Consider the following 20,313-nt stretch of genomic DNA (forward strand, 5'->3'; position numbering starts at 1 on the left):
ACAACCCTTTTTCATACATTCTTTAGATTAGTGTTCCCCAACTTCAGTCCTCAAGGCCCACCAACAGGTCATGTTTTCAGGATTTCCTTAGTCTTGCACAGGTGATGGAATTATCACCTGTGCAATACTAGGGAAACCCTGAAAACATGACCTGTTGGTGGGCCTCGAGGACTGGAGTTGGGAACCCTGCTTTAGATCATCCCTACAGTTGGGAGTAACTTTGGCTGCGTCACAGGTCATACAGCCAAAGATTGCTACATGCCAGTGTTACATCACACGGTAACGAGGGTGAAAGGAGTAGCCGTGCGGCACTAAGGGCATCACGACAAGCAACTCAAAAAATCCAACTGGGTTTGACTTTTTGTGACTTGTTGTTGCACTCTCCTACAAGTAACACCCTATTCACCAGCATTGTAGCTGAGGAACATAGCAATCTTTAGCAGTTCGATCTGCGGCATGGCCAAAGTCGCACCAGCTTTCCTCTCGTTTCCCCTATATCATTACTAAAACACAGGTATGTCTTACAGCAGAGTTTAATAACAGAGATCATCTCTGTTAAATGGAAAGTCTACAGTGGGATGCCAGATACTGTATAGGTTAGGCCTCCTTCACATGACCGCGTTTCTGGTACATGTGGCATCTGTTTTCTTTCACGGATACCACATGTACCCATTATAACCTATGGGGCTGCTCACATTTCCATGATTTTACACAGACCGTGTGCCCGTGCAATCCACACGGAGACATGTCTGCTTTTTACCGACAGCACGGATGACAGGGGCCAATACAAGTCTATGGGTCCGCGTAAAACACATACAGCACATGTACGCGTGTAACATCAAGTATAGGAGAAGCTTTGTAACTTAATTCTTTCTTTATCTATACCAGAAAAACACGGAAGGTAAAAACGGACACACGGATGACACACTGATGAAATACACTGATGGCACCAGTACCGGTTTTTCATGAATGTGTGTAAACAGGGACGTGTGAAGGAGGCCTTTCAGAGTAATTAAAACTAGACTCTCACCTATGTAATAGGCCTAACTCAGCTCCCTCGGTTCTGGTCCCCCTTCCCTCCATGTCAACGCCTTGATATGGCATTCTGGCACGGTTGTCATAGGGACTATGCAATGATACAAACTACCAACCATATCAATGTGTACAAGCTAACAGGACTGAAGCGCAACAATTAAAGAAGCCATCCCATTAATATTTTCTTTCATTAATTCTGTGTACATGTGCATGTATTGTAGTGTGTAGTGTGTTAATATACTCACCTACCGCCGCTTTCTCTGGGCTCCAGCGCCATTCCACTTCTCTTCTCAGTGACATCACCACTCAGACTACGGGGCTCACTATGGTCCATACATGAGCTGGTAGTCTGTTACAATGTAAGCCTTCGTTCTGATGTTCTATAGTCTTACATAGTAAAAGCCACTTCTCTGGGTCATACAGAGTGCAGCGTAACCCAGAGAGTCTGAAGAGCGGTGATGTCACTAAGAAAAGGAGCAGAACAGTGCTGGATCCTGGAGAAAACAGCAGTAGAGGAGTATATTAACAAACACTACATTACATGCACATACACAGATTTAATTAAAAAAATATTAATGGGAGGGCTCCTTTAAAATATATATATATTATATATACATACACATACAGTACAGACCAAAAGTTTGGACACACCTTCTCATTTAAAGATTTTTCTGTATTTTCATGTCTTTGAAAATTGTACATTCACACTGAAGGCATCAAAACTATGAATTAACACATGTGGAATTATATACTTAACAAAAAAGTGTGAAACAACTGAAAATATGTCTTATATTCTAGGTTCTTCAAAGTAGCCACCTATTGCTTTGATGCCTGCTTTGCACACTCTTGGCATTCTCTTGATGAGCTTCAAGAGGTAGTCACCGGAAATGGTTTTCACTTCACAGGTGTGCCCTGTCAGGTTTAATAAGTGGGATTTCTTGCCTTATAAATGGGGTTGGGACCATCAGTTGTGTTGTGCAGAAGTCAGGTGGATACACTGCTGATAGTCCTACTGAATAGACTGTTAGAATTTGTATTATGGCAAGAAAAAAGCAGCTAAGTAAAGAAAAATGAGTGGCCATCATTACTTTAAGAAATGAAGGTCAGTCAGTCCGAAAACTTGGGCAAACTTTGAAAGTGTCCCCAAGTGCAGTTGCAAAAACCATCAAGCGCTACAAAGAAACTGGCTCACATAAGGACCGCCCCAGGAAAGGAAGACCAAGAGTCACCTCTGCTTCTGAGGATAAGTTTATCCGAGTCACCAGCCTCAGAAATCGCAGGTTAACAGCAGCTCAGATTAGAGACCAGGTCAATGCCACACAGAGTTCTAGCAGCAGACACATCTCTACAACAACTGTTAAGAGGAGACTTTGTGCAGCTGGCCTTCATGGTAAAATAGCTGCTAGGAAACCACTGCTAAGGACAGGCAACAAGCAGAAGAGACTTGTTTGGGCTAAAGAACACAAGGAATGGACATTAGACCAGTGGAAATCTGTGCTTTGGTCTGATGAGTCCAAATTTGAGATCTTTGGTTCCAGCCACTGTGTCTTTGTGCGATGCAGAAAAGGTGAACGGATGGACTCTACATGCCTGGTTCCCACCGTGAAGAATGGAGGAGGAGGTGTAATGGTGTGGGGTGCTTGCTGGTGACACAGTTGGGGATTTATTCAAAATTGAAGGCATACTGAACCAGCATGGCTACCACAGCATCTTGCAGCAGCATGCTATTCCATCCGGTTTGCGTTTAGTTGGACCATCATTTATTTTTCAACAGGACAATGACCCCAAACACACCTCCATGCTGTGTAAGGGCTATTTGACCAAGAGGGAGAGTGATGGGGTGCTACGCCAGATGACCTGGCCTCCACAGTCACCAGACCTGAACCCAATCTAGATGGTTTGGGGTGAGCTGGACCGCAGAGTGAAGGCAAAAGGGTCAACAAGTGCTAAGCATCTCTGGTTACTCCTTCAAGATTGTTGGAAGACCATTTCCGGTGACTACCTCTTGAAGCTCATCAAGAGAATGGCAAGAGTGTGCAAAGCAGTCATCAAAGCAAAAGCTGGTTACTTTGAAGATCCTAGAATATAAGACATATTTTCAGTTGCTTCACACTTTTTTGTTAAGTATATAATTCCACTTGTGTTAATGCATAGTTTTGATGCCTTCAGTGTGAATGTACAATTTTCATAGTCATGAAAATACAGAAAAATCTTTAAATGAGAAGGTGTGTCCAAACCTTTGGTCTGTATATATATCGAAGTTTCTGTATTTTCATGACCATGAAAATTGTACATTCACACTGAAGGCATCAAAACTATGAATTAACACATGTGGAATTATATGCTTAACAAAAAAGTGTGAAACAACTGAAAATATGTCTTATATTCTAGGTTCTTCAAAGTAGCCACCTTTTGCTTTGATGACTGCTTTGCACACTCTTGATGAGCTTCAAGAGGTAGTCACCGGAAATGGTCTTCCAACAATCTTGAAGGAGTTCCCAGAGATGCTTAGCACTTGTTGGCCCTTTTGCCTTCACTCTGCGGTCCAGCTCACCCCAAACCATCTTGATTGGGTTCAGGTCGTTTGTACAGGCCAATTGAATTGTGTCACGGAAATGGCGCAGGTCTTAGCATAGGGGAGCGCTCCGGTTGAAATATGGAAAAATTCTACAGCGACCAGTATGTTCCAGAATTGAACAATGATTATAATTCAGAATCTGGTTTTATTAGATAAAAGTCACTTCCACATACCTCCCCTTGGTGAGCTCAGATGGGGGCTGGTCAATGAGATGCGGCTAGATCCTAAAAAATTATGGGATCCCCAATCTTCCGGATATCTGCCCACCTGGAAGACCCAGGAGGGAGATATTAATGTTATATTTCCCATCATGATTTTAGCTTTCCATAGATAGGAGACATGGCATATCCAACTTTGTCCATCTGGCCGACATTAATTCTGGGCTGATCGGCAGGCCGCACAGTGAAGTAAACAAGTTATGTTTGCCACCTCGCCAAAAATATCTCTCTCATAACTACAGGACCTATGCCTGTCACAAAAAAACAATACTCATAACTGGAGTCCAGCTCCAAAGAGTCTGCTTGCAGTTCTTTTGAATATAGGAAGATTTCTCTCTGCAAGAAATAAATTTGTTGCATCACAGAATCTTGTATACATAGAGTCCCGACTTGTGTCTGCTCTCCAGCAGATAACCCACTTCAATCACCAGTTCATAGAGTAACCGTGGGTCAGATGTTTAGAGTACTAGCTCTTGTTGCCTTTCCAAGTTGTGATGAAGCCATGCTTCAATCCGCAACATGAGGGTGACACGTCCCTTTTCAAGAGACTGTTTTGAAATTGGTCCCATTTTACCATTACATCTATGGATGTAATCTATGGATTATACTGAGTCAGTATATCCAAAAAAGATATCCATAAATAGGTCAGCTTACCACTCACAAAACAAGCCTTCACACAGCTACATCGACAGAAAAATAAAGGAAAAAAGAGTTTCAAACAATGGTGATACAAACCAAATGTAACAAAAGTTCCAAATTTTCTTTCACAAAAAAAAAAAAAAAAAAACATACAAAACCTTTTACATGTTTGGTACCACTGTAATTGCACTGACATTGAGAAACATCTTGTCTTTTCAACCTAAAAAGAAAACTCCAAAAAACAATGGAGGTATCGGGTATGGTAAAATGAATGGTGTCATTCAAAACTACAACTTGTTTTGCTAAAAAGTGCCCTCGTATAGCTGTTGGTTGGAGATATAAAAAAGTTATGGCTCTTGGAAGACGGGAAGAAAAAAAAGAAGAAAAAAAAAAAAGCACAAAAAATGGAAAATTGCACGGGAGTGAAGAGTTGAAGAGATAAGTAAAAGAATATTTTATTCTTATCCTTTTTTTCTTTTTTTTTTTTTAAAAAAACTAAGTTTTTTTATGAACATAAAGGTCCTTACAACAAGCAAATGTAAAGGGCGTTTCTCATTATTTTATTTTTTTTATGGTACTTTGAACTGGAACACACAAGTACTAGACCTGATTTCTATGGTGAATAGATGGGGTTGTTACATTTCTAAATTAGTCTCTGCTTGTGGCTTTCCTCTTGTCAAAAAACATATGAGAATAGAAACAGGAATAGAAGACAGAGGGCTAAGGCTATCTTCTTGATCTGAGTCATTGTCAGGGAGAGTAAAAAGAGATGAGGTTTACCAGAGTCCTAAAACTCTTCACGCTCTGTCACTGTGTGGTATTTTATTTAAAATGTCAGCCCAATATGCTCCTGACTTCTTCTACTTCTTGCAGTTGGACAAGAAGTTAATTCGTTACAGCGGAGGTTTTCTAGCAACTATACAGCTATGTTCTTGAGAAAGTGATTCCTCATTGCAACAAATGAATCATGCTCTTTACTCCCACCTGTTCCTAGTTACACAGTACTGTGCAAAAGTTTTAGGCAGGTGTTGAAAAAATGCTGCAAAGTAAGAATGTTTAAAAAAAAAAAAAGATGTATTTTTTATCAATTAATAAAATTCAGAGTGAATGAACAAAAGAGAAAACTAAATTAAAACTTTGTGTGTGTCTGCCCTTTGCCTTAAAACAGTTTCAACTCTTCAAGGTAGACTTGCACAAAAGTCAGGGATTTTGTAGAATCATAGCCAGGTATATGAGTAACCAATTACAACAAACAGGTGATAATGTTCATATGAAGATTGAAACAGTCATTCACCGAAACAGACACAGCTACGTATGTAGAAGGCGTTAAACTATGTGAGGAACGGCCAAACTCTGCTACAAAGGTGAGGTTGTGGAAGACCACTTCATGTCACAAGTCATACACCATGGCAAGACAGAGCACGGCAACACGACAAAAAGGTAGTTATACTGCATTAGCAAAGATTTTAAGGCAGACTGTGGTTTCAAGGAAACAGTGCAGGAGATGAAAGCCACATCATGCTTAATTTCCTCTAAATCAGAAGTTCAGGAGTGCCATCAGCCCACAACTGGCAGCAAAAAGTGGGACCTGGCTACATCTGTCAACTGTTCAGAGAAGTCTGGCCAGAAGTAGTCTTCATGGAAAAATTGCAGTCACAAATCATACCTACATATCAACATAAAAATTGGAGTGCAGAAAAATGGCAGAGGGTGCTCTGGACTGATGAGTCAAAATTTTAAATATCTGGCTGTAACAGAAAGCAGTTTGCTCACCGAAGGGCAGGAGAGCGGAACAATGAGTGTCTGCTGACATCAATGAAGCATGGTGGAGGTTCCTTGTAAATCTGAGGCTGCATTTCATCAAATGGAATTGGGGATATAGTCAAGATTAATGGTGTTTTAATGCTGAGAAATACAGGCAGATACTTATTCATCATGAAATACAATCAGGGAGGCATCTATTTGGCTCCAAATTTACTCTTCAGCAGTACAACAAACACAAACATCCAGACAATGTCATTAAAAACTATTTTCAGTTTCTTTGAGTCCTGGAAGTGATAGTCCCCACAGACCTGATCTCATCATCATCATCATCAAGTCTGTCTGGGAATACATGAAGAGAGAGAAGGATTTACGCAAGTCTACATCCTCAGAAGATCTGTGGTTAGTTCTCCAAGATGTTTGGACCAACCTCCCTGAAGAGTGCCTTCAAAAATTGTGTGCAAATGTGCCTAGAAGAATTAGATTTCTCTTTAGTTCATTCACTTCACATTTTGTTTATTGATAAAAATAAAACTATTTAAAGGTAATCTGTCACCAGGGTTTGACCCTCCCCAATTTGTTTATATGCACATGTAGCTCTTGTAAGTCCATCCATGCCAAGTTAGCTAGTCCATTCCTATGTTACGGAGAAATCACTGAGTAAATCAATATGCAAATGAGGCTGAAGTGCTTTCAACAAATGGAAGCACTTCCCAAGATTCTACTCTCCCAAGTGATGCGTGAACCAGCTAACAAAGTATGGATGGACTTGTCTTTGTAAGGCTATGTGCCCACGATGAAGAAATGCTCCGGATTTTTCCTGAGCGTTTCTGCATCTCCCTGGCAGAAAAAATGCATGCGGATTGTACATGCGTTTTCCTGCCAGGGACATGCGGATGTGAAGCGTTCTTCACATGCATTTCCGCATGCGGGTCACACGACGCTGATGTCGGCAGGTCCTTCAGTGTATCGCGATCTGCCGGCAGCCAGGATGGAGCGAAGCAAGACACCGGGGGCCATCAGAAGATAAGTATAGATTTATTTTTTCTTTTTTACCATTCTTTTATGGTCACAGTATATAAATTCATGCCGGTTGCATGGATTTATATAGTGTGACCAAGTTGACAAGCACTCTCCAAGTGATGCTAAAATCGCTTGGAAAGCGCTTGATAACCCGCATGCAAAAATGCATGACAAGTTTTTTTCTGCCAGGGAGATGCAGAAACGCTCAGGAAAAATCCAGAGTATTTCTGCATCGTGGACACATAGCCTAGAGCTACATACACATATACAGTTATATGAAAAAGTTTGGGCACCCCTATTAATCTTGAGCTTAATGTTTTATAAAAATTGGTGTTTTTGCAACAGCTATTTCAGTTTGATATATGTAATAACTGTTGGACACAGTAATGTTTCTGCCTTGAAATGAGGTTTATTGTACTAACAGAAAATGTGCAATCTGCATTCAAACAAAATTTGACTGGTGCATAAGTATGGGCACCCTTATCATTTTCTTGTTTTAAATACTCCTACCCACTTTTTACTGACTTACTAAAGCACTTTTTTTGGTTTTGTAACCTCATCGAGCTTTGAACTTCATAGCCAGGTGTATGCAATCATGAGAAACGCTACTTAAAGTGGCCACTTGCAAGTTGTTCTCCTGTTTGAATCTCCTCTGAAGAGTGGCATCATGGGCTCCTCAAAACAACTGTCAAATGATCTGAAAACAAAGATTATTCAACATAGTTGTTCAGGGGAAGGATACAAAAAGCTGTCTCAGAGATTTAACCTGTCAGTTTCCACTGTGAGGAACATAGTAAGGAAATGGAAGAACACAGGGACAGTTCTTGTTAAGGCCAGAAGTGGCAGGCCAAGAAAAACATCAGAAAGGCAGAGAAGAGGAATGGTGAGATCAGTCAAGGACAATCCTCAGACCACCTCCAGAGAGCTGCAGCATCAACTTGCTGCAGATGGTGTCACTGTGCATCGGTCAACTATACAACGCACTTTGCATAAGGAGAAGCTGTATGGGAGAGTGATGCGAAAGAAGCCGTTTCTGCAAGCACGCCACAAACAGAGACCGCTGAGGTATGCAAAAGCACATTTGGAGAAGCCAATTTCTTTTTGGAAGAAGGTCCTGTGGACTGATGAAACCAAGATTGAGTTGTTTCGTCATACAAAAAGGCGTTATGCATGGCAGCAAAAAAAACACAGCATTCCAAGAAAAACACTTGCTACCCACAGTAAAATTTGGTGGAGGTTCCATCATGCTTTGGGGCTGTGTGGCCAATGCCGGCACCGGGAATCTTGTTAAAATTGAGGGACGCATGGATTCCACTCAGTATCAGCAGATTCTTGACAATAATGTTCAAGAATCAGTGATAAAGTTGAAGTTACGCAGGGGATGGATCTTTCAGCAAGACAATGATCCAAAACACCGCTCCAAATCTACTCAGGCATTCATGCAGAGGAACAATTACAAAGTTCTGGAATGGCCATCCCAGTCCCCAGACCTGAATATCATTGAACATCTGTGGGATCATTTGAAGAGGGCTGTCCATGCTTGGCGACCATCAAACTTAACTGAACTGGAATTGTTTTGTAAAGAGGAATGGTCAAAAATACCTTCATCCAGGATCCAGGAACTCATTAAAAGCTACAGGAAGCGACTAGAAGCTGTTATTTTTGCAAAAGGAGGATCTACTAAATATTAATGTCACTTTTCTGGTGAGGTGCCCATACTTATGCACCTGTCAAATTTTGTTTGAATGCAGATTGCACATTTTCTGTTAGTACAATAAACCTCATTTCAAGGCAGAAACATTACTGTGTCCAACTGTTATTACATATATAAAACTGAAATAGCTGTTGCAAAAACACCAATTTTTATAAAACAATAAGCTTAAGATTAATAGGGATGCCCAAACTTTTTCATATAACTAAACAGTTTGGGGGAGTGAACATTCTGTGGACATTCCTTTTAACGCCTTTATTTCTAAAAGTATTCTCACATTTCAGCCTTTTTCCCACACCTGCCTAAAACATTTGTACATTACTGTATATCTGCAAATTAGCCCTCTTCTGAAAAGAACGAAAAATATCTGGTTAATGCCATCAAGTAAAAGCAGCAATGCTGTAAGTCAATGTCAAAACACCCATGGATTTGTGACCTCTCAACATGGGCTGCACATGTGGCACGCAGATTCACAATAGTATCTTAGGTCTCTCCGAGGGCCATGATCCCAGAATCGCAGGCGTCCGTGGTTCCCGCATGGTCACGGTAGTAGAGTTCAAGATAATTCCATGTGGTTTTAAGTCTTTAGTTTAAATATATTAAATTAAAAAACTTACTGAACTGTGTAAACAGCGAGTCTCAGCACTTTTTAAACTAGAGAGGTCCATTACAGGGCTCATTAGAGAGTCAAACATTAACTTACAGGGCGGCACTAGCGAGAATTTTCTTTCTTCTAGAAGTGAACCAATTTGCATGTCTTTCTCCTAGATAACTGTCCAGACTTCATACTCTGCTGATCTCCATAGAGAGCTATTATGCCCTCTAGATCTCATTCAGACACAAATCCTGCTCTCTACTGATAAGGGACGAGAAGCCCAGAACATGTCTGTACAGTCATGGCCAAAAGTTTTGAGAATGACACCAAAATTATATTTTCACATGATCTGCTGGCCTCTGGTTTTTATTAGTGTTTGTCTGATGTTTATATCACATACAGAAATATAATTGCAATCATATTATGAGGACCAATAGGTTATATTGACAGTTAGAATGAGTTAATGCAGCAAGTCAATATTTGCAGTGTTGCCCCTTCTTCTTCAAGACCTCTGTAATTCTCCCTGGCATGCTCTCAACCAACTTTTGGACCAAATCCTGACTGATAGCAGTCCATTCTTGCATAATCAATGCTTGCATTTTGCCAGAATTTGTTGGTTTTTGTTTGTCCACCCGTCTCTTGATGATTGACCACAAGTTCTCAATGGGATTAAGATCTGGGGAGTTTCAAGGCCATGGACCCAAAATCTCTATGTTTTGTTCCATGAGCCATTTAGTTATCACCTTTGCTTTATGGCAAGGTGCTCCATCATGCTGGAAAAGGCATTGTTGGGCGCCAAACTGCTCTTGGACGGTTGGGAGAAGTTGCTCTTGGAGGACATTCTGGTACCATTCTTTATTCATGGCTGTGTTTTTAGGCAAGACTGTGAGTGAGCCGATTCCTTTGGCTGAGAAGCAACCCAACACATGAATGGTTTCAGGATGCTTTACAGTTGGCATGAGACAAGACTGGTGGTAGCGCTCACCTCTTCTTCTCCGAATAAGCTGTTTTCCAGATGTCCCAAACAATCGAAAAGGGGATTCATCAGAGAAAATGACTTTGCCCCAGTCCTCAGCAGTCCACTCCCTGTACCTTTTGCAGAATATCAGTCGGTCCCTGATGTTTTTTCTGGAGAGAAGTGGCTTCTTTGCTGCCCTCCTTGAAACCAGCCCTTGCTCAAAGAGTCTCCACCTCACAGTGCGTGCAGAAGCACTCACACCATCCTGCTGCCATTCCTGAGCAAGCTCGGCACTGCTGGTAGTCCAATCCCGCAGCTGAAACAGTTTTAAGATACGGTCCTGGCGCTTGCTGGTCTTTCTTGGGCGCCCTGGAGCCTTTTTGACAACAATGGAAGCTCTCTCCTTGAAGTTCTTGATGATGCGATAGATTGTTGACTGAGGTGCAATCTTTGTAGCTGCGATACTCTTTCCTGTTAGGCCATTTTTGTGCAGTGCAATGATGGCTGCACGTGTTTCTTTAGAGATAACCATGGTTAACTGAAGCGAAACAATGATACCAAGAACCAGCCTCCTTTTAAAGTGTCCAGTGATGTCATTCTTACTTAATCATGACTGATTGATCGCCAGCCCTGTCCTCATCAACACCCACACCTGTGTTAATGGATCAATCACTAAAACGATGTTAGCTGCTCCTTTTAAGGCAGGACTGCAATGATGTTGAAATGTGTTTTGGGGGTTAAAGTTCATTTTCTGTGCAAATATTGACTTTGCAAGTACAGTAATTGCTGTTAAGCTGATCACTCTTTGACATTCAGGAGTATATGCAAATAGCCATTACAAAAAATGAAGCAGTAAACTTTGGAAAAATTACTATTTGTCTCATTCTCAATACTTTTGGCCATGACTGTAGATGGGTGTCTGGCTCTGCTAATATTCCTTGTCATGCTGCAAGAATTGGTGATGGGTCTAGCACTCCAGAGTAGATACCTCCACTGGTGGCACGACAGAGTTTTCTATCTTTTCAGGAGAAGGTTAAGTTGAATGCTTTTCTCATTGAGCACTGCCAGTAAGACTTCATACTTCTTAGGCCAGGATCAGGCCAATCACGATCGCAATTTGTATATGTGACTGGCTATATGTGCTTCTACGCATTGCAGACAGGAGTCAGAGCTGCTTTTTATTACATGCATTATTCTAGTCTGTAAAACGGGTCAAAAAAGCACATGTTGAGATTTTGTTTTCTCCACATAGACCATCAGTACATGTGGAAGATCAGCCAAGTCCACCGGCATATTGGCTACAATGGGTGCACGTGCGATCTGCGATGCAGATGGATAGCACTTGTGCACTCATATGAACGAGTCCTTAAAAACCCCCTGAAGTGGTGCTTTATCTCAGTGCCGGAGTGGTGTCACTAGCCACCATCTTTAGCTGTACCTGGTGAAACTCTGGTCCTGCATCTTCTCACTGACCGGAAATCAGAGGAAACAGTCACAAGCTCTCAATGTAAGTCTATGAGAGCATTGTTCTGGATCTCGTAGGCTGACAAAGTAGTGATCTCTGATTTGCCCAGCAAATACTGGAGAGATCAAGAAGGTCACAACCTGCAGAAGATGACTGGAGCAAAAACGATAAGAGATGAAGACGGTGAGTATAACACTAGGGGAAAGGAACTTAGCAATTTGTTTTACTTCAGCACTGGAATGGTATCACTGATCTGAGATGTTCTCACATAGTTTTATATAATGACTGGACATCTGATAACCAGAAGAAGTTAAAATAGAGGTTGTTAAATCAAAGTCCTAACAAAAAAAAACATTCTAATTCATTAGCATTCTACGATAATTAAGGAACGCAATTTTCTCAGCCAACTTTGCTGCATCCTTTTGGGACGTAAAAAAGCATTTTTTTTTTATTGCACAAGGCAGAAACAAAATGAAAATGTATATCATATCCCTTCCAGACACCCCCAAGAAGCAGCAGACTAAACATTAAAATAATGAGCTCGGCATCTTTGTATGGAAACGCTGCTCTTTGAGAATTCGGGCGCAGAGTTTTGCACAGGTGTTGTCCTATATCATTAGCCGTTAGGCCACTACAAAGATGACAAAAGAACAAGATGAGAGACAAAGCTACAAGATGTGATGCTAATCTGTGCACGCTGGGGACAGGCAGCTACATAATACCATTCTAAGCTAGCCATGTGAGAACGCTGGGTGCACATTATTTACAATAATAGCCATTTAGTCAAAAAGAACAATCCTACATGAACAGTGAAGGAACAAGTAATGTACGACTCAGGTTACTTACCCTGCATTGTTGATGACAATATCTGGAAATTAAAATGACAATATATTACAAGGGTAAACAAAGAAAGGAAATGGTTACGGATTAAATGGGTAAAAGAAAAATATAAATAGATTACAGAGAAAAAAGGCATTATACAAGAGGGAAGTGAAATTTGTATACGAGTATGGATCAAGTCACTCCCACTACCATATACACATCAATGGACAATCGCCCCTGATTCATCAAGATCAGCAATTTTTCTCGCCAATCTTGATGAGAGGGCGTGGAGGAGTCTGACGCTCCTGATTCATGAAGAATTGCACGTCTGACAAGCGCTGAGCAATTCTGTGCACCAAGCCAGAAATCTTACACCAGTGTAGGCCAGAAGTCCCCTGAGGAAGCCTGTCATGGCGAAACGTGTTGGGGTGGCTATATGATTATTTTAGTCAGCACTAGTGAAACCTATGTATATCCTAGTGAATAGATACTCTGATTAAGCAGTTTCCAATCCATGGACTGCAGCCATGGTGGAGATAGCATAGCATTAGCAATGTAAATCAGACTGATCAGCGAATTATACAGGTCCTAGAGATTATAATTGTTATAGAAATACCACAAGTACACTGGTGTACCGTAATTTTAATTTGATTCACCACTTTTTAAAAATAAATAATAAAAGTCATGTTTTAATGAATCCCTTAATTAGGGCTTATTTACCCTCTGAGTAATTTGGTAATACAAATTTTTCATCCCTAACGGGGTGCGTACACTCAGCTCAATCAACTTTTTCCACATAAGCACTAAATTAAAACAAGACCAAAAATAGTCTTCAATTTACTGTCTATGGCAGCAGCCAAAAGTGACAGGACCTCCAACCATTTTTGTGAGGTGAAAGGCTACAGAGATCCAACACCAAATAATCAGACTACAATACATTCAGCCATCTGCCTCTCACATAACCAATTAGGTAAGGTCAGAAAAAAACTTCTAGGTAGTTAACAAGTATGGGCTAGTATGTTTATTTTTTTTACACCTAAACTTCATATGTATCAGGTCATCTAGATAGATAGATTACAGGTGCATCTCACTAAATTAAAATATCACCAAAAAGTCAATTTCAGTTCTTCAATACAAAAAGTGAAACTCATATAGAGTCATTACAAACAGAGTGATCTATTTCAAGTGTTTATTTCTGTTACAGCCAATGAAAACACAAAAGTCATTATCTCAGTAAATTAGAATACTTTATAACAGCTTGAAAAATGTTTTTAAAATCCGAAATGTTGGTCTACTAAAATGTATGTTCAGTAAATGCACTCAATACTTGGTCGGGGCTCCTTTTGCATCAATTACTGCATCAATGTGGCGTGGCATGGAGGCGATCAGCCTGTGGCACTGCTGAGGTGTTATGGAAGCCCAGGTTGCTTTGATAGCAGCCTACAGCTCGTCTGCATTGTTGGGTCTGGTGTCTCTCGTCTTCCTCTTGACAATACTCCAATGATTCTCTATGGGGTTAAGGTCAGGCGAGTTTGCTGGCCAATCAAGCACAGTGATACTGTTGTTTTTAAACCAGGTATTGGTACTGTACTTTTGGCAGTGTGGACAGGTGCCAAGTCCTGCTGGAGAATGAAATTTCCATGTCCAAAAAGCTTGTCGGCAGAGGGAAGCATGAAGTGCTCTAAAATTTCCTGGTAGACGGCTGCGCTGACTTTGGTCTTGATAAAACACAGTGGACCTACACCAGCAGATGACATGACTCCCCAAACCATCACTGATTGTGGAAACTTCACACTAGACCTCAAGCAGTTTGGATTGTGGCCTCTCCACTCTTACTCCAGACTCTGGGACCTTGATTTCCAAATGAAAATTGGAACTCTGGGATCTTGTGGAGTGTGTCAATGACTGCCTTCTGGACATCTGTCAAGTCAGCAGTCTTCCCCATGATTGTGGAGCCCACTGAAACAGACTAATGGACCTTTTTAAATGCTTAGGAAGCCTTTGCAGGTGTTTTTTGTTAATTATTCTAATTTACTGGGATAATGACTTTTGTGTCTTCATTGGCTGTAAGCCATAATCATCAACATTAACAGAAATAAACACTTGAAATAGATCACTCTGTAATGACTATATATAATATGAGTTTCACTTTACATATTGAAGAATTGAAATACATTAACTTTTTGATGATATCCTAATTTTGTGAGATGCACCTGTAGATAGATAGATAGAAAATTATCTACAGTATGTATTTATTTTTTTCCTTTGGTACAAAGCGTCAGTTGTTACATTTTCAAATCTGCTAGCTTTTTAATGCAAATATTTTTAAAAAGGGAGCAATGTAGTTTTGGACCATCGGGAGTGGGGTTAACTATTTCTCTCTCTTTCTTTATCATTCGTTGTACTAAACACATTGTCATAAAAAAGCCTCTGGCGCATTTTAACTTTAGATTAATTGCACAATTTTCCATTATTGCTGATTTTTCCAGTAACTGTGGTCAACATATTAGCTCAAGTTGCAGGGATAATCATGCTGCCTGAGACAAACGAAATAGCTGATCTGTTCAGATTCAGCAGCTATTACAAACATCCTGACTTGCCTCTTCCTTAGCTGAATAGATTGTGCATACTAAGTACAATCAAGAAGGCAAGGGCAGTAATATACCATGTCTGCCTTCACTACAGGTCCTCCCCTCTCTTGCAGATGCAAAAGTTTAGCAGTCGCACATATAACTACAGTACCCTTAATCAGGACATTTATGAACTCTTTGAATCCAGTTTTTAGTTCTGGTGAATACATGATGATGATGATGTGAATATAGACAAAGACATAAATGGCAAATATGAACTCTGTGCACCTCGTACTTTTATATTATTGGATGTGTTGTTTCTCTCAGATTCTGCTTAGGCAGGTCTCATCATACAAGCAGAACTTATTTTTATCAAAACACATACAAATAAATGTTTTGATTAAGAATTGCATGTAAACTAGATGAGGGTTTTTCCACAATGAACCAGATGTCAGATTTTTCAAATTGTATGGCTATGGGAGTAGCATCTGATTTTTATTTATTTCAGAATTCAATAAATATCTGTAAAAAGTATGACAATTGCCCTGGCACCAATAGGGTTAGATGCTGTGGTACAGCTATATGCCTAGTGATAGACAATCAATACAAATACAGGATTAATATTTCTTACCTATTCTACCAAATGCATCCAGGGCTGATTGAATAAGTTTCTCTCCTGCTTCCACCGAATCTAAAAGAAAAGAAAAAAAAAAAGTGAATATGTTTATAACAGTTTGTTTTGCAGACGCTGAGTTTTCTATCCTATTGATGTTATAGTGACATGTTCATATTTCCCCTGGTTGGGTTCAAGGAACTCTGCATTTCTACAGAATAACAATCAGAAATGATGAATGTTTCAAGGATCCTCAGATTGTGAGGACAAATATCCCTGCAATGACAGAGGAGTTCTAAAAGTAACTACTTTCAGGCAGTAAATGAAAGGGGTAGTATTTTTGCAGCATAAAATCATCTTAAGCCATCCAGAGATAGTGTCTCATGGTTTTCATCACCCAAGTCTAAAAACCACTACACAAATACCTTAAAAGGGACTGCGTCAGTGCAGAATGACTGTTCAAACTAAGTCCGGCCACTCAGTGCACCTGCCCACCTGCTTGTTTGCCCTCAATCCCCACCCCTCTTCTTTGAGTGACAGTTCTGACTTCATAAAGCCAGAGAAGGGTGGAGATGGATGGAAACCAAGCAGGTGGGAAGATGTATGCCGTGATGGAACGAGTGCCTGTACTTGGTTTGAACGGTGGCTCAGTGGTTAGCACTATAGCCTTGCAGCGCTGGGGTCCTGGGTTCAAATCCCACCAAGAAGTTTGTATATTCTCCCCGTCTTTGCATGGATTTACTCTGGGTTCTCCAGTTTCCTCCCACACTCCAAAGACATACTGATAGGGAATGTAGATTGTGAGCCCCAATGGAGACCGTGCCCATAATGTCTGTAAATTGTCGGAATTTTAAAGTGCTGTGCAATATGTTGACGCTATATAAATAAAAAAATTATTATTATTAAAAGATTATTAACAGTCATTCTGTGCTGACCGAGTCTCTTTAAATGGGTTTTCTGATTAAAAAAATCCATTTTTAAATCTCTTTCAAAAAATTCTGCGTTCACGCAGCAGTCTAGGTTAAGAAAAATGTCAGTTTAAATATAGAAACAGAGGCCCACTTGTCTGGCATTGCAGCTTGGTTCCGTGAAAGAGGACCTGTCATTTGCTCAAAAAAATGAAGTTAAAAAACAGTTAAAAATCCTTGATTCTGCATTTTTTTTTCTGTTTTGTGCTGCGTCGCTCCATTGCAGAGATATTCACATTTATTGCTTTTAGAGTGCAACACATGAAATCTCTGCTTTGTAGTGCAACCAGGCGTTTCTTCAGAGTTTTCTCTGGAGGTGTGCGCTTTCAACCCCTCCATTCCAGATGCTGCAGAGCTGTGATTGACAGTATCTGGAAGCGAGGAGTGAAAGCGCACACCTCTAGTTGCAAGAAGAGATTTCACATATTGTGCTCCAAAAGCAATAAATGTGAATACCTACGCAATGGAGCAGCAACGGAGAAAAAAGTAGGGACGCTCAGTGATTTTTCACAAGGTATTTAACTAAATTTTTTTTTTTTTTTAGCAAATGACAGATCCTCTTTAAAGTAAATGGGACACAGTTACAAAATCACATGTAAAGTGTGGACAGATGTGCCACTGTTTGGTTTTTTTTTAGGAGAAAGAAGCCATGTATTTACGAATTGTGTGCAACCCTTTAACAATTGGGAGTTCCTCATTCAGTGCCCTCATTTATACGCCAGAGCAGAGCAATTAGATAGCGATTCTCTCACTTCGCATGTCACTACTAAGACAACTCACTGATTTCAATAATAAGTGACCAATCTCCCCAGAGATCACAGTGGATTACTAGGGTTCATGGCAGCAGGATACCACGCGATCAGCTTGGCATTGGGAAAGGGGTTACCCAATCATAGGACAGGTCATCAATATCAGATCAGTGGGGGTCTGACACCCAGCACCCCCACCGGACAGCTGTTCGTAGCTCTTGCGGAGCCCACATATAAATATGCACTGCACAGCTCCATTCAATCTGCTGCCAAATACTGCAGGTCAGCTGCTATTCTCTTGACTAGGCACTGATGTACAATAATTGACAGCGGCCAGTACAATGAATGGAGTTTTGCAGCTCATATTTATGTACAGCCACTGCCAGAGACAATGACAGTGTACTGGTGGGGGTACTGGACCTCTATTGGCCTTGATGACCTATCCTAAGGTCATCAATCGATCTATTGATCAAGTGTTGATGACCCATCCTAAGGATAGGTCAGCAATATCATATGACCGAAGAACCCATTTAATAACCTTTGAGAATATCCTAGTTGAAACATTTTAGGAATCTAGAAATGACCATTAGAAAGGTAGTGGTATTTTATCTGTGGTTTTGATTTCTCCTTAATCATCATAGAGGGCAATGAAAGATGAGTGACAAAATAGACGGCTTAGTGCCGCACACCTTACAAGACATAATTGCGTCAGCTTAAAATGATGGAAGAAATAGATACAGATCACTCAGAATGCTGGAAAAAGGTGTCCCAGCAAATAAAATGTTCATGTAACGCAACATCTATAGCAACTCATATGAGAAAGGCAGCGCGCTACACAGCCGGCCGTCAATTGCAGACAATGGGAAAGCCTAATGCTCGGGCTCAGCAGGAATCTTCGTGGCCAATTTCAGACTCGGAGGATGGCATTCACACAGCAGTGAGTCGACACTTCTCGAGAAGCTGACCCTTGAGAGTGAGGGCATCCTACTGCAGTGTCTTTTTAATGGAAAATAAATCCACTTCTGTGAAATACAAGCTTTTACTAATCCAGAATAAAAGCCAACATCAAGTACAAGTTGTAGACAAGCATTACAAAAAGAGATGTGCTGCTCGTACATAAAACAAGCTGACAACCTGAATAGGACTATTTGGCAGCAGATTGAAAGTACAGCTAATTGTAAAAGTGGTAACTATGTTACTAATGCTGCCGAGGTCAAAGTTATTATATATTACATGAAAGGAGAGAAAGGATACAGCCATTCTCCCACAAATAGAAGATATATCGACATTTCTGTAATGCACTTAACAATAAACAGCAATTTTCTGATCGAACGGGTCTTCAGAGAGCAGCAGGAGCTTTACAATTTCACTTCTATCCTCAATGCAGCTGCCCATGGACCGCACCCCTTCCCACAGATCACCCTGTCTTATTTTTTTTATGTACCCGTCATGGGGATACTGAGAAGGAGAGGGGCCAGAAGACCGCGGCGTCTGTTTTCATGTACTCCTGCAGAAGTACTTCACCATGTTATTAAACAGTGCAGGTTTTTCCTTGCTAGCAGTGCAAGGGTTAATCTTTTCAGTTGAAGCTCCTGGAGCTTTCCTACCAGGATTGTCTCAGCTGTTCAGTTGGTCTCTACTATATATGCTTGCCTCTGGCACTTAGGAATTGCCAGTGATAGTTCTTAATGCCTGGTTTGGAGTTGGAGGTGTAGTTCATGGTTGGAGTAGGCGTTTGGAGATTTGTTCAGGAGATTATTGCTTGGAGTTTTGTTTGTGTGCACATTCCCTTCCTCTTCTATTTGGTTTCTCCTTCCATTAAATCCCCTGTGTTCCGCTCTGTTTGGGGAGAGTATTTTATATGATGGATAAATAAAAATAAACACTGTCCAATGCAGTCTTCCCTTGTTTGTCTGTTGGGGGGGAGGGGGGGGGGGGGGGCAACAGATAAATGTTAATTTAGGAGCTTTGTAAGGCACGTGAACCTGACGTCTCCACCTTCAGTAATCCGGGAAAAATGGATAGACAATGGCGCCCCTAGTTCTAGGGACGTGGTTAGCACCCACAGTCCCAAAGAACTTCATGACAATCCCTTCACTGGCCACTTGCTGGTGAGCTTATTCAATTATAAAATACTAACAATGATCTGTACGTCCATAATATGTCCCTCCATACATCTCTCACCTTCTCTCCCACCACCTTCTCACACATATCTGGTTCCTGCAAGACCTCTTTCTCTGCTCCTCACATCACTATCTCCAAGATTTCTCCTGCAAATTTCTCAGTTTAACTTGCTCCCCCGATACATGAGACACTCTCCGACCTTACCAGACCCAAGCAAAGTATGAACTCCGGGCCACATCCAGCCCTTTGGTTGTACCTGTCCAGCCTGTGGATCAAAACAGTTAAAGGGTTGGAAAAAGTGTCACACCGCATCAGATGGTCAACTGCCCCTAATCCAGCCACGCTCTACTTCTTAATTTCACCGCTATCTCCATTATCAAGATGTAGATACCATTGAATACAATGGTGGAACAGCACACAGTCGGCTCCTTCCTCCACTATTCAGCCAGTGTGACTGAGTATTAGCACAGCAGGCTTTTTTTGA

The 20,313-nt window shown here is 40.9% G+C and overlaps 1 protein-coding gene across 2 annotated transcripts in view; it reads right to left on the reverse strand.

Annotated features, from left to right (window-relative positions):
* HSD17B4 (hydroxysteroid 17-beta dehydrogenase 4) overlaps window positions 1–20,313 on the reverse strand; it is a 370,026-nt gene that overhangs the window by 258,973 nt on the left and 90,740 nt on the right. For both annotated transcript variants that reach the window (XM_073676923.1, XM_073676920.1), the window contains exons 4-5: window positions 16,007–16,066; window positions 12,830–12,851 (exon numbers count right to left, since the gene is read on the reverse strand). In XM_073676923.1, coding sequence (XP_073533024.1) covers window positions 12,830–12,851; window positions 16,007–16,066 — 82 coding nt within the window. The remainder of the gene's footprint in view (window positions 1–12,829; window positions 12,852–16,006; window positions 16,067–20,313) is intronic.

Source organism: Phyllobates terribilis, unplaced genomic scaffold (genome assembly GCF_046119375.1).
Source record: "Phyllobates terribilis strain yellow unplaced genomic scaffold, ASM4611937v1 Scaffold_1__5_contigs__length_1240528914, whole genome shotgun sequence".
NCBI lineage: Eukaryota > Metazoa > Chordata > Amphibia > Anura > Dendrobatidae > Phyllobates > Phyllobates terribilis.